Here is a 12,966-nt window from a genome sequence, read left to right on the forward strand (position 1 = left end):
CTTTGTTCTGAGTTTCCCTGGAGAGCAGGGAATATAGGAAACCAACTTAGCATATGAATGCGAGTCAATGGATATAAGGAAATTGTCTACAATGGAATAAGTTAGTATCTCAAAATGACAGCACTCAGCTCCCATACGCTGTCACTGATGCTTTGTGATAATCCTTTGAGAAAGGGTGATTTTGCCCGATCCAGAGCTGAAACTAGGGTGAGGGGAGCAAGGCACTTGCTCCAGACACCATATTTAAAGAAGTGCCAAAAAAAACCCCACCTCCATAATTAAGTAATAGTTTGATGCAATCATTGCAAAAGTAAAAATCATTGCCAAAAATCCATGATGAACAAAATATCAACATTTTAAATGAAGATGAGATTCGTGTTACTGATTTTTCCTTTGCCTGAAGGTTCCTATAATGGCTCCACACAGCATTGGCACTGATCTGGTGTTTTGTTTTTTTTGTTTTTTGTTTTTTTTTTGAGACAGAGTCTCACTCTGTCACCCAGGCTGGAGTGCAATGGCGCGATCTCAGCTCACTGCAACCTCCGCCTCCTGGGTTCAAGCGATTCTCCTGACTCAGCCTCCCGAGTAGCTGGGATTACAGATGCACACCACCAAGGCTGACTAATTTTTGTATTTTTAGTAGAGATGGGGTTTCACCATGCTGGCCAGGCTGGTCTCGAACTCCTGACCTTGTGATCCACCCGCCTTGGCCTCCCAAAGTGCTGGGATTACAGGCGAGAGCCACTGCGCCTGGCCCTGTGATTTGGTCTTTATGGAGCTCACATCCTAGTCCATCGGAAACAGATTTCAAGCAAATAATTCACAGTTATTATTTATTTAGTATGATTGGAATAATTACTTTGAAGGAGAACTGTGGGAGCTCAAGAATCTATAACAAGAGCTTGACGTGCTCTGAAAGATCCTGGAAGGGAAGTGTGTTAGTCTGTTCTTGCGTTGCTATAAAGAAATACCTGAGGCTGGGTGGTTTATAAAGAAAAGACAAGATGGGCATGTTGGCTCACTCCTGTAATCCCAGCACTCTGGGAGGCCGAGAAGGGTGGATCACCTGAGGTCAGGAGTTTGAGACCAGCCTGGTCAACATGGTGAAACCCCATCTCTACTAAAAATGCAAAAATTAGCTGGGCATGGTGGCACACACCTTCAGTCCCAGCTACTCATGCGGCTGAGGCAGGAGAATTGCTTGAACCCAGGAGGCAGAGGTTGCAGTGAGCCGAGACTGCTCCATTGTACTCTAGCCTGGGCAACAAGAGAGAAACTCTGTCTCAAAAAAAGAAAAAGAAAAAGAAAAAGAAAAAGAAAAGAAAAGATGTTTATTTTGACTCACGGTTCTATAGGCTGCACAGGAAGCATGGTGCCATATCTGCATCTGATGAGGGCTTCAGGGAGTTTACAGTCATGGCAGAAGGTAAAAGGGAGTAGCGTTATCACTTGGCGAGAGAGGGAGCAAGAGATAGGAGGGAAGGTCCCAGACTCCTAAACAACCAGATCTTGAGTGAACTGAGCAAGAATTCACTCATCGCCAAGTGGATAGTGCTAAGCCATTCATGAGGGATCTGCCTCCATGACCCCAATACCTCCACTAGGCTCCATGACCCACACTGGCCATTACATTTCTTTTTCTTTTTTCTTTCCTTTTTTTTTTTTTTTTTTTTTTTTTCTTTTTTTTTTTTTTTTTTTTTTGAGATGGAGGTTTGCTCTTGTTGCCCAGGCTGGATGGAGTGCAATGAGGTGATCTTGGCTCACTGCAACCTCCACCTCCTGGGTTCAAGCAATTCTCCTGCCTCAGCCTCCCGAGTAGCTGGGATTACAAGTGTGCACCATCACGCCTGGCTAATTTTTGTATTTTTAGTAGAGACGGGGTTTCACCATGTTGGCCTGGCTGGTCTCGAACTCCTGACTTCAGGTGATCCGCCTGCCTTGGCCTCCCATAGTGCTGGAATTACAGGTGTGAACCACCGCTCCCAGCCAGGGATTACATTTCAACATGAGATTTGAAGGGGACAAACATCCAAACCTTATCAGGAGGTTTCAGCTGAGACCTTAAGGATGAGTAGTGTGAACCAAGCGGAGTGGGAAGAAGAGAATTCCAAGCAGAGGGACTGGCACGTCCAAAGGTCCTGGGGGTGGAAAGAAGCTCGTCAGGTTGTAATGCCCAACCTTGTTTTTACCAACCCTGTTTTTAGACTCTCCCTTTTCCTTTAATCACCTAGCCTTGGTTCCACCTGAATTGACTCTCCCTTAGCTAAGAGAGCCAGACAGACTCCATCTTGGCTCTTTCACTGGCAGCCCCTTCCTCAAGGACTTAACTTGTGCAAGCTGACTCCCAGCACATCCAATAATGCAATTAACTGATAAAATACTGTGGCGAGCAATATCCGCAATTCCCAGGAATTCGTCTGATTGATAACACCCAAAACCCGAGTCTATCATCTTGTAATAGTCTTAAAACCCCTGCACCTGGAACTGTTTACTTTCCTGTAACCATTTATCCTTTTAACTTTTTGCCTACTTTATTTTTGTAAAATTGTTTTAACTAGACCCCCCTCCCCTTTCTAAACCAAAGTATAAAAGAAAATCTAGTCCCTTCTTCGGGGCCGAGAGAATTTTGAGCGTTAGCCGTCTCTTGGCCGCCGGCTAAATAAACGGACTCTTAATTCGTCTCAAAGTGTGGCGTTTTCTCTAACTCGCTCAGGTACAACACGCTTAGCTCATCTCCAAGTGGTGACTCTGGGATCCAGGATCCTTTCCATCTTTAACATCACAGTACATAAACAGAGCGTGGCCGGGCGCGGTGGCTCACTCTTGTAATCCCAGCACTTTGGGAGGCTGAGGCGGGCGGATCACGAGGTCAGGAGATCGAGACCACGGTGAAACCCCGTCTCTACTAAAAATACAAAAAAATTAGCCGGGCGTGGTGGCGGGCGCCTGTAGTCCCAGCTACTCGGAGAGGCTGAGGCAGGAGAATGGCGTGAACCCGGGAGGCGGAGCTTGCAGTGAGCCGAGATTGCGCCACTGCACTCTAGCCTGGGTGACAGAGCGAGACTCCGTCTCAAAAAAAAAAAAAAAAAAAAACCAGAGCGTGGAGGATTGTGCATTGATGTGGTATGTTTCACTTCTGCCCACATCTGTTAGCCCAGCAGTCATCCCAGGGTCTTACCCTCTCGGCTAGGAAAAGTAGTTTTACTGAGGGCTCAGGAAGAAGGGGGGAAAAACAGAAGTTGGTCACTCTCAGTAGCCTCTGCCCCAGGGGGACCAGGCCAGACAAGTCCTTGGTAGTGTTGGTTGGGACCTGGATCTGTATTCTTGGAGCAGATGATCTGATTTGCATTTGGCCACGGATTCAAGAAGGTATTAACATAAAGAGCGGCTGCCAGCCATGACCCCAGCATTCCTCCCAGGAGGAAGGAGTCATCAAGTCCACTTTGCAGCTTGATAGCCTAACAGAACCCACTGGAGTGGTCAGAGTTCCATCCACAACATTCTGGAATGTGGCCTTGGGCACCAGTCAGCTTCTCCCCCTCCTCACACTCCCGTGGCCTCTGTTGCTTCAGCTCTGGCGTCTCTGAGGGGGACCTGGGAGGACTCTCAGCTTTCAACAGATCAGGCAGGTAACTCACAGAGCTAGGGTTCCAGGTAAATATGATCCCCAGGCCATGCCTGGGCTCTGGTTTCTTAGGCAGGATGGGAGGAGTAGGTTGGCAGTGGCTGAGCCAGCCTGGTGAGTTTGGCTATCACTGATGGGCTCTAGGCCAACGGTGGGCCAGAGACTGCCTGGAATTTGGTATCAGATAAGCCCTGAGCCCAGATCACAGGCCTAGGACGACCTAGGACCTGGGGACCTCTTTGTTCTGCCTTATGGGACCTGATTTGGGGTTCCTAGGCTTGCCCTGTGGATTTCAGGATACCCCCTAGTTAGGCAAACATATGAGCCCTGGGGCCTGGGATGGGAAAGGGGAAGTGGTGTGGCTCGTAGCCACTCTTGTCCACTCTGACAACATCAACATCTCCAAGTAGGGCACCCCTAGAAATATTTTTGCTGTTTGCAGGATGGGGGTGAGTGTTTGAGCCCCTAGGTGGTTTCTCTAATTTCTCCCAGCCCACAGAGTCAATGAGACATAGTCGACAAAGCCCAGGCTTTGCAATAAGATGGACTGGGTTTGAATCCTGGTTCCGCCCCTTACCGGCTGTGTGACCTTGTAGCTTGGCAGTGGCTGTTTAACCACATTGAAACTCAAACTACTTAACCTCTCTGAATCTAATCTGTTTCTTCATCTGTAGAGCCCGAGGGGGTGGGGAATATAGTACCCGCTCGGCAGAGCAGTTGTGAAGAATAAATTTGACAACCTGTAGGTGCTGAGTAAACGACAGCTAGCATTATCCTGTAGGAGAGAACCAAGAAGAGAGAGGTTAAAGTTGCACAAAATCCTTTCCCCAACACACACACATACACATGCGTGCACGCATGCACACACACACGTACACACATGCACACACACACACACACACGCACACCCATATCCTGCAGCTGTAGCCAAAGGGATCCTATTAAAACGTGTGCAACATTCCCCCATGACCTCTCACCTAGAGTCAAAGCCAAAGTCCTCGTGAAGGACAGGGGTCCTCCTCGGCCTGCACAGTCCTTACTTTCTCTCTCTGATCTCCTCGACCACCATGCTTCCCCTTGCTTCCTGGGCTGGGCCCCTTGCTGCTCCCAAACTCCCAGGCATGCTCTTGCCCCAGGGGCTTGGCACTGCCATCTTCACTGCCAGGAGTGTACCCTGCCATCTTTGCTCAATGCCATGGTCTCAATGAGGCCTCCTCTGGCCACTCAGGTGTTTTTTTTGTTTTGTTTTTTTTTTCAGACAGAGTCCAGCTCTGTTGCCCAGGCTGGAGTGCAATGGGCAATCTCAGCTCACTGCAACCTCTGCCTGCTGGGTTCAAGCAATTCTCCTGCCTCAGCCTCCCAAGTAGCTGGGATTACAGGCACCCACCACCACCCTGGCTAATTTTTGTACTTTTAGTAGAGACAGGGTTTCACCATGTTGGTCAGGCTGGCCTCGAACCCCTGACCTCAGGTGATCTGCCCGCCTTGGCCTCTCAAAGTGCTAGGATTACAGGCATGAGCCATCGCGCCTGGCCTTAGCCACTCAGTTTTAAATGACAGCCCCTCCCTACCCCCCACACATTTCTCAGTCCTCCTCTCTCTTTTTTTAAAATTTAAATTTTTTATTAATAGAGATGGACTTTCACCATGTTGGCCAGGTTAGTCCTGAACTCCTTGCTTCAAGTGATCCGCCCACCTTGGCCTCCCAGAGTACTGAAATTACAGGTGTGAGCCAACATGCCCAGCCAGTCCTCCTCCTTTCTTTTCCCTGCTTTATTTCTTCGTAGCCTGATCATGACCTGACACGTGTTTTGTTGATGATCTCCACTCACATGAATATAAGTTCCACAAAGGCAGGAGGTTTGTCTATTATGTTTACATTCATAGTAATCCCCAGTGCCTAGGCATAGAAGTAGGTGCTTAAGGTTTGTTGAATGAATACCTGAAAGATGGCAGGAAATGAAGTTCTGGCTGGTGCAGGTAAGGGGAGTGGGCCATGAGGTGAGGACATCATCGCTTTCCTTTTTTGCCAAATGAAGGGGTTGGCCTAGACACCCAAGAGACCATGAACCCCTGGGAATTGCGCACATCATTGGGTGAGTCTCTGCCTCCATGCATTTTTCTGGAACAAGTGTCCCTACCTTCTTGCAGACATTGAACAGAGCCTGTGACCTCCCAGAGGAGCTAAGCACCCTTCCAGCTCTGACATCATGTAGTTGGCTCTAACAGGTTTGAATCCTTGTTTTCTAAGAACCTAGGATGCTAAGATCCCATCATCTTATTCAGCAGCCAGGGGGGTCCTGGCCCCAAGGCAAGGACGGGAATCCAGAGGGGACTTTGGCAGGGTCAGTGTGGAGGGGGCGGTAGTGCCTATGGGGCCATTGGAGGGGAGACAAAGGAGACTTGTATATTACGTGTGCCGTTTTCTTCCTTTTATTTAAAAGAAAACAGGTTTAAAGCAAGTTTGATGAAATGTGAACAATTGCCAATGCTGGGTACTGGGCATGGGGGTGTTTATCACAGCGCCACACTTTTCCTATATTTTAAGAAATCCTTTAAAAAATAGAGTTGGGGGTGGGCACTAATAGTTATAGCTCATGATTAGTAACAGAGAGGCAGTTTCTGGGGCCCTGGGGGACCTGCACTTTGGGTGTTTTTGCAGTGTGTGTGGGGGCAGAGGGGCTGGCCAGGGTCTGGGACCCATGCGTGGAGCTGACAGAGTCCTCCCTCCTCCCCTGCTTCCCCCTCCCAGGTCTCAGTTTCCTGCCTTCCTGGGAAGTAGGGAAAGGCTGAGAGGCCCCGTGCTGGGGGCGAAGCTAATTCATTAGTTACGCCTCAACAAGGACCGGGTGCCTGCAGTGCCAGCGTGATTCATCATGATGATTGCCCCACTGCCAGCCTGCGTGGGCCTGGAACGCCAGCACATTTTACCTTTACCCACTGAGAAGGGCCTGGTGGGAGGTGAAGGTACAGGATCTGCCGAGAGCAAGAAAAAGACTCTGAGAAAGAAGAGGGCTGGTCCTCCATGCTCTCAGCCCCAGGAAGCTCTGCCAGGCTGGTGCTGGGGTGGAGAGGCTCATGTGGGCTCATGTGGTGCTGCCCGTGCTGATGGAGCCCAAGAGGGCAGCCTGGCGCTGGGTGCCAGCCTGAGCATGTGGCGAGGCTGGGCTGCTGAGCCTCCTCCTCCACAGCCAATGTTCCCCAAGTGAAACTGCTTGGGGGCAGGGGGGAGGGACTCATCCTCATCCCATTAGCCTGGCTGGGTATTCCCTACCTTTCTGGTCTCTGAGAGCCTTACCTCTTCCAAGAAGTCCTCCCGAATGAGTAGAAGGGAGAGAGCTGGATTGGAACTTAAGTGACATCTGGGAGGAGCCTGAAGCCCCTCCGGTTGGGGCTGAGACTCCTATACCCTAGGTCTGGTGTCTGGGTTCCACCTGGGTCCTCTACCTTGGCCTGGATTCCTGCTTTTGTTTTGCCAGTCTCTCCCAGGATGGGGGTGCATGGCTGGTTCCTGGCTCAGAGCAACATCTGCCTCTGTGTCCCCCCATCATCTGTCCACCCCCTAACACCTCTTGCCATATTAGAATTGCTATTGCTCTGTCCTTTCATTCATTTATCCAACAAATATATATTATCTGAAAAAAAGTATGTGCTGAATAATTTCGTTTGTGTGAAATTCAAGAACAGGGAAAACTGATCCATGAGGATAGAGGTCAGAATCATAGTTGCCTCGCAAGGTGGGGATTGACCGCAAGAGGCTTGAGAGAACTCTTGGGTTGATGGAAATGGGACGGGGTGTGTACGTTTGTCAAAATGCATCCAAGAAGACACTTATGATCTATGCATTTCACTGTATGCAATGTTTGCCTCCACTTTTTTTAATGTTAAAATTTTTTCAGCAAGGCGCAGTGGCTCATACCTGTAATTCCAGCACTTTGGGAGGCTGAGGCAGGTGGATCACCTGAGATCAGGAGTTCGAGACCAGCCTGACCAACATGGTCAACCCCTGTCTCTACTAAAATACAAAAATTAGCTGGGCGTGGTGGTGGGCACCTGTAATCTCAGCTACTTGGGAGGCTGAGGCAAGAGAATCGCTTGAACCCAAGAGGCGAGGCAGAGGTTGCAGTGAGCCAAGATCGCGCCATTGCACTCCAACCTAGGCAACAAGAGAAAACTCTGTCTCAAAATAAATAAATAAATAAATAAATAAAAATTTGCACTGAATGTCTACTGTATTCTCTAGAGCCTGTGCCAGCAGGGAAGGAGATGCCCAAACCTCCCTGGCTGGGCAGCTTACATTCCAGTGGGGATGGTTCCCATCCTCCCGTTGCATTGGCAACTGCTCTCTGCCCTTGGGCTGTCTTCCATCCCCCTTCCCCTGCAGTGGGGATGGCAATGAGGGTAGGCCAAAGGCAGCGTGCTGTCCTGAAGTCAATCCATTCAGCCAGTTACATGGGTTACACCAGCCAGGTTCAAGAGAAGGCAGGAGGCAGGAGGCTTGGAGCCTGAAAATTTGGCTCCCGGGCTGCAACCTCTATGCATTGTGTGACCGTAAGCAGAGTGCCTAATCCCCGTGAGGCCACTTCTGTCATCTTCATGTGGGATTATAACGCTGTCTTTGTAGCTTTGTCCCGACAATCAGAGGCTCTATTGTGAGAAAATTCATTGCTGGAGGTGGAGTGACCCTTGTTTCCATCTATCGGTATGGTTTATGGCTAGGAACACAGGCTCTCGAGTCACACTACCTGGCTTCGAATCCAGCTGCTCATCAGCTGGGTGACCTTGGGCACTTCACCCAGCTCAGACTGACCCAGCTCAAGTCATGCCTCGTTGAGCCTCAGTTTCTCCATCTTTAAAATCGGGGTGATGAGGGTGTCTACCTCATAGGCAGTGCCAAGGACCCAATGCAATGCTTTCAGCATAGTGCTGGGCACACGTGGGCTCGAAGCCAGTGACAGCCAGTGCTTTTCTGCCAGGAGCTCCGGCAGGAGGGCTCCGGATGGGAGGTGGGGGGAGAAGGCAGCGGGGAACTGCTGCTGGTGGTAGCAGGCGAACGAAGAGTCATGGAATGAGAGTGGCCATGATTGGTGGCTAAAAGGCGTTCACGTGTCCCAGACCTCTGTCCACTGCAGCCATACACAGACTTTGAGCGTCGGTGGAGGGATCCTGGCAGGAGAGAGGGGTGTGAGTGTAGCAAAGAGGAAGCTGTAGGGCAATTAGCGGGGCGGAGCCAAGCCCTGGGTCCGGGTAAAACCAGCAGATGTGAAAAGGGCCGGACAGTAACACTGTTTCGAGTTACTATACTGAAGTGATCCCAGCAGGTAGGCAGGCCGCACGCCGCTGGACGTGAATGGCCGGCAGTGACCGCGCCCCTCAGCCCCTCCTTGTGAGTCTCTAGTCCAGAGTCTTTGATCCACCGCAGGCGTTTCCTTCGCCTTCTTCTTGAACCCGCGGCTCTGGGGCGCACACAACCGCACACCAAAAGGCGTCGGGCGTCGGGTCTCAGTGCCAGGCTTGGCCGGGGGGCGGGTAATCTCTCGGCTTGCGCTTGCTCCGCGGTGGGCTGGATGGGCAGGTAGGGGGCGGGCTCCGGCGCTGGGACCCCACTAGGGTGGCGCCTTGGCCCCGCCCCGCCCCGCCCTCCCTCCGCCTCATTGGCAGCCGCACGCGCGTCGGGGTTGCCAGGGCGACGGGTCGCTAAGCTGCGAGTCAGCGCGAACCCTAGCCAGTCGGCCTCCGGCGGAGGCAACGGGGGAGGCCCGAGGGCGGGCGGTGGAGCGCGGCGGTGTCCCAACTGGGTGCCTCCTCCCGGCCCCGCACGGCCCCCCTCCCGGCGCGGGGGCAGGCCGGGGCGGGGGGCCCGGGGGCCGGCGCGGCTCCGGCACCGTCGGGGCGGCTGGGGGGCGGCCGGGGCGGGGCGATGCCGGGCGGTGGCAGTGGCGGCGGCCCCGGCCGGGGCCCGTGACCATGGGCATCGCCGAGTCCACGCCGGATGAGCTGCCGTCGGACGCAGAGGAGCAGCTGCGCAGCGGCGACCAGCAGCTGGAGCTGAGCGGGCGGCGGTTGCGGCGGCTGCCCAGCGCAGTGTGCGCGCTGAGCCGCCTGCAGAAGCTGTATGTGAGCGGCACCGGGCTGCGCGAGCTGCCGGAGGAGATCGAGGAGCTGCGCGAGCTGCGCATCCTGGCGCTGGACTTCAACAAGCTCGAGCGCCTGCCTGACGGCCTGTGCCGCCTGCCGCGCCTCACGCGCCTCTACCTGGGCGGCAACCGGCTGCTGGCGCTGCCCGCCGACTTCGCGCAGTTGCAGAGCCTGCGCTGCCTCTGGATCGAGGGCAACTTCTTGCGGCGCTTCCCGCGGCCGCTGCTGCGCCTGGTGGCGCTGCAGTCGCTCCAGATGGGCGACAACCGGCTGCGCGCGCTGCCGGCCGAGCTGCCGCGCATGACGGGCTTGCGCGGCCTCTGGCTCTACGGCAATCGCTTCGAGGAGTTCCCGCCCGCGCTGCTGCGCATGGGCCGCCTGCACATCCTCGACCTCGACCGCAACCGCCTGGGCGGCTTCCCCGACCTGCACCCGCTGCGCGCGCTGCGCGTCTTCTCCTACGACCACAACCCCGTCACCGGGCCCCCGCGCGTCGCGGACACCGTGTTCCTCGTGGGCGAGGGCGCCGTCGAGCGCATGGCGGAGCGCGACGACCCCACGCCCCGGCCTCCGCCCCGGCGCCCAGCGCGGGCCTTTGAGGATGAGGAGGAGGAAGACCTGCTCATAGGCGGCGCTGGTTCCCGGGCTCTGGGCGCCCCCGGGGGCAGCCTCCGCGCCCTGGAAGCCGCTCCAGGACTGGGCACCTGAGCCTACGTTCTGGCTAATGGGCTTCAGCCACTCTGAGAGGAGGGGCTCTAGGAAGCTTTGGCTGGTTAGGCCTGCGGGACCGGCGGGCCCCTACTTAGGTCAATGGAGCGGCCACTTTTGGCGAGTTGCGGGGCACAGGCAGGGCTGGGGCTCATCTTCAGACACTCCTAGGTAGTAAGAGGACTGACTATACCCTGGCTGATCTGTGGGCAATTGTCAGACCAAGAAGTCTGGGCTGGGTCCAGTCCCCGATGGAGCCACTGGTAACAGAGGCACCAGTTTCCTCCTGGAACCAGGGTAACTGAGGGCCACAGAATTGTCACGTCTCCCTGAGTCTGGATGCAGGGCGCCCAACACACTCCCTCTTTCTGGGGTTTGAGTCTCCTAGGCCCACCCTTTCTAGGGCAGGAGCCGCTACCTCTGGGGTGGACTGCGTGCCTGTGTGGGTCCCAACTGCCCTTGCGAGGAGGGCCTGGCCCAGGAGCAGGGGCTTGGAGCGGGGCTGGTGCCCAGGACAGAAGTGGGAAATAGATGGGGGCCCCAACACCGAAGGTGCCCTCACCCCTCCACCAGGGCTGATCATACATACCTCCCTCCTTGGCCCCCTGAGATTGGTATGGGGCACAGAAGGCAGGGGGTCACCCCCACCCTATTCTGTTCTCTTCTCCCAGCCTCCCAGCATGTGCCTGGAATCTTGCTGGGAAGAGAGAGCTCCCCCTCCACTCCCCACCCCATAGCCTGAGCCTTCCAGCTGTCAAGTTTGAAAAGAAGCCACCGTGCCTCCAGGGCCTCCTGCACCGCAGAGAGGGGCTCTCTGCTCTGGGAGGCTGCTCAGCGCCTCTCCCATGGCCTGCACTCTCCTTTCCCTTAAATGGGCACAGCCAGGGTGGCTGGCACGGGACTGGCACTCTGTACCTCCACTCCGTCACCAGGGACAGCCCCGAGGGGGTGAGGAGAGGGGCCTTGCTCTGCGATTCCCAGAGCCAGATCTTCCTCATCCAAGCAATAACAGGACGAGGGAGCCAGGGCCAAGGACACTCAGGGACACTGTTGGGGCAGGGGCCCCACATGGTAATGTTTTCTTTAGGGAGAAGAAAAAACAACTGGCGTAAACATAAATTATATTTCTTGGAGAAAGAATGTGCATTTCCCATGTGCCTGTTTATTTATAATCCCTGGGAGCACTGGAACCCACTGCTGTGGGGACCCTGGACTCCCTCTGGCACTGCCCCTGCCCCACGTGCCCCCCGCTCCATGTCAGACCAACCCTGCCAACTGTTGTGTGCTGTCTGTCTAGGGAACAAGTGCTGTCATCAGGAGTGGCTTTTGCCCCTGGAGGCTGCTTTCCTGTCTTGCAGAATCCTGCAGCTTAATTCTGCAGAAGATTTTGTATGTTTTTGAGTCACCCTCAAGCTGGGCCGATTGTTCCCTACTCTTTCACTGGCACTGCCCTTCCACCCCCTCCATGACTCTAGACTTGCCTCCCTCCATCTCTCTGGCTCTATTTTCCTCTTTCTGTCTCTCTCCTTCTTAGTCTCTTTTTGCTCAGTTTTGGCATTTCTTTCTCCCCTTGTTGTTCAGGAAAATAATAAATAACGATTTAAAGAAAGGAAGAAAGTTGTAAAACCTCAAGCCTGGAGGCCCATCTCCCCGGAGAAAATCCTGCCAGGTCTTCATCCCCATGGCAACAGTGGCATACCGGGCCAAAAGGTCAGGCCCTGCCCAGCAGCTCTGCTGGCACACGGGGCTGGGCCCTGGCTAAGGAGGAGGCTGGGCATGGGTCTGGGGCTGTCAGCTTGCAAATGAGAGTGAAGGCCTTGAACGGACAGAAAGAGGTGGTGGGTGGGGAAGATTGGAGACTGCCACCTTCCCAAGGAGGAAGAGGGTCTGGGGCCTGGCTGCTGCAGACCTTGTCCCTCCCAGAGTTCCCCCTGTTGGGGTTCCATCAGGGCCAGTGGGCCTTCCAGGAGTCTAGAAACTTGGAGAAAGTAATTTGAGAGATGATCACTCAGGTGGGGTAGGAGCTGCAGCTGACTGGGGACTCTCCTCTTGACCTGCCACTTGTATCACAGCATAGGGAAAACACCCCTGGGCCTAGAATCAGAAGGCAGGGGTTCCAGGCCTACTTCTGCGATTGACCAAGTGATCTTGGGCAAGTCACGACCCCTCTGGGCCTTAGCTTCTTCATCTGTACACGAGGAGTTGGGTTTGTTTATTTATTTACTTTTATTTTTTTCCAAGATGGAGTCTGTCTCTCTTGCCCAGGCTGGAATGCAGTGGCATGATCTTGGCTCACTGCAACCTCTGTTTCCCAGGTTCAAGCGGTTCTCCTGCCTCAGTCTCCTGAGTAGCTAGGATTACAGGTGCGCACCACCACGCCCGGCTGATTTTTGTATTTTTAGGAGAGACCGGTTTCACCATGTTGGCCAGGCTGGTCTCGAACTCCTGACCTCAGGTGATCTGCCTGCCTCGGCCTCCCAAAGTGCTGGAATTAC

The 12,966-nt window shown here is 54.0% G+C and overlaps 1 protein-coding gene and 1 long non-coding RNA gene across 2 annotated transcripts; both read left to right on the plus strand.

Annotated features, from left to right (window-relative positions):
* Positions 1-3,508: 3,508 nt before the first annotated feature.
* Positions 3,509-7,433, plus strand: LOC131383609 (uncharacterized). Its single transcript, XR_009213763.1, has 3 exons — positions 3,509-3,629; positions 5,777-5,854; positions 6,378-7,433. It is a non-coding gene; the product is annotated as an uncharacterized LOC131383609 (long non-coding RNA).
* Positions 7,434-9,352: 1,919 nt separating this feature from the next.
* On the plus strand, positions 9,353-11,611 carry LRRC10B (leucine rich repeat containing 10B). Its single transcript, XM_032151835.2, has one exon. The coding sequence runs from the start codon at positions 9,593-9,595 to the stop codon at positions 10,469-10,471; it is 879 nt and encodes a 292-aa protein (XP_032007726.1). The 5' UTR covers positions 9,353-9,592; the 3' UTR covers positions 10,472-11,611.
* Positions 11,612-12,966: the final 1,355 nt, after the last annotated feature.

The sequence above is a fragment of the Hylobates moloch genome, unplaced genomic scaffold (assembly GCF_009828535.3).
Source record: "Hylobates moloch isolate HMO894 unplaced genomic scaffold, HMol_V3 SCAFFOLD_5, whole genome shotgun sequence".
Lineage (NCBI taxonomy): Eukaryota > Metazoa > Chordata > Mammalia > Primates > Hylobatidae > Hylobates > Hylobates moloch.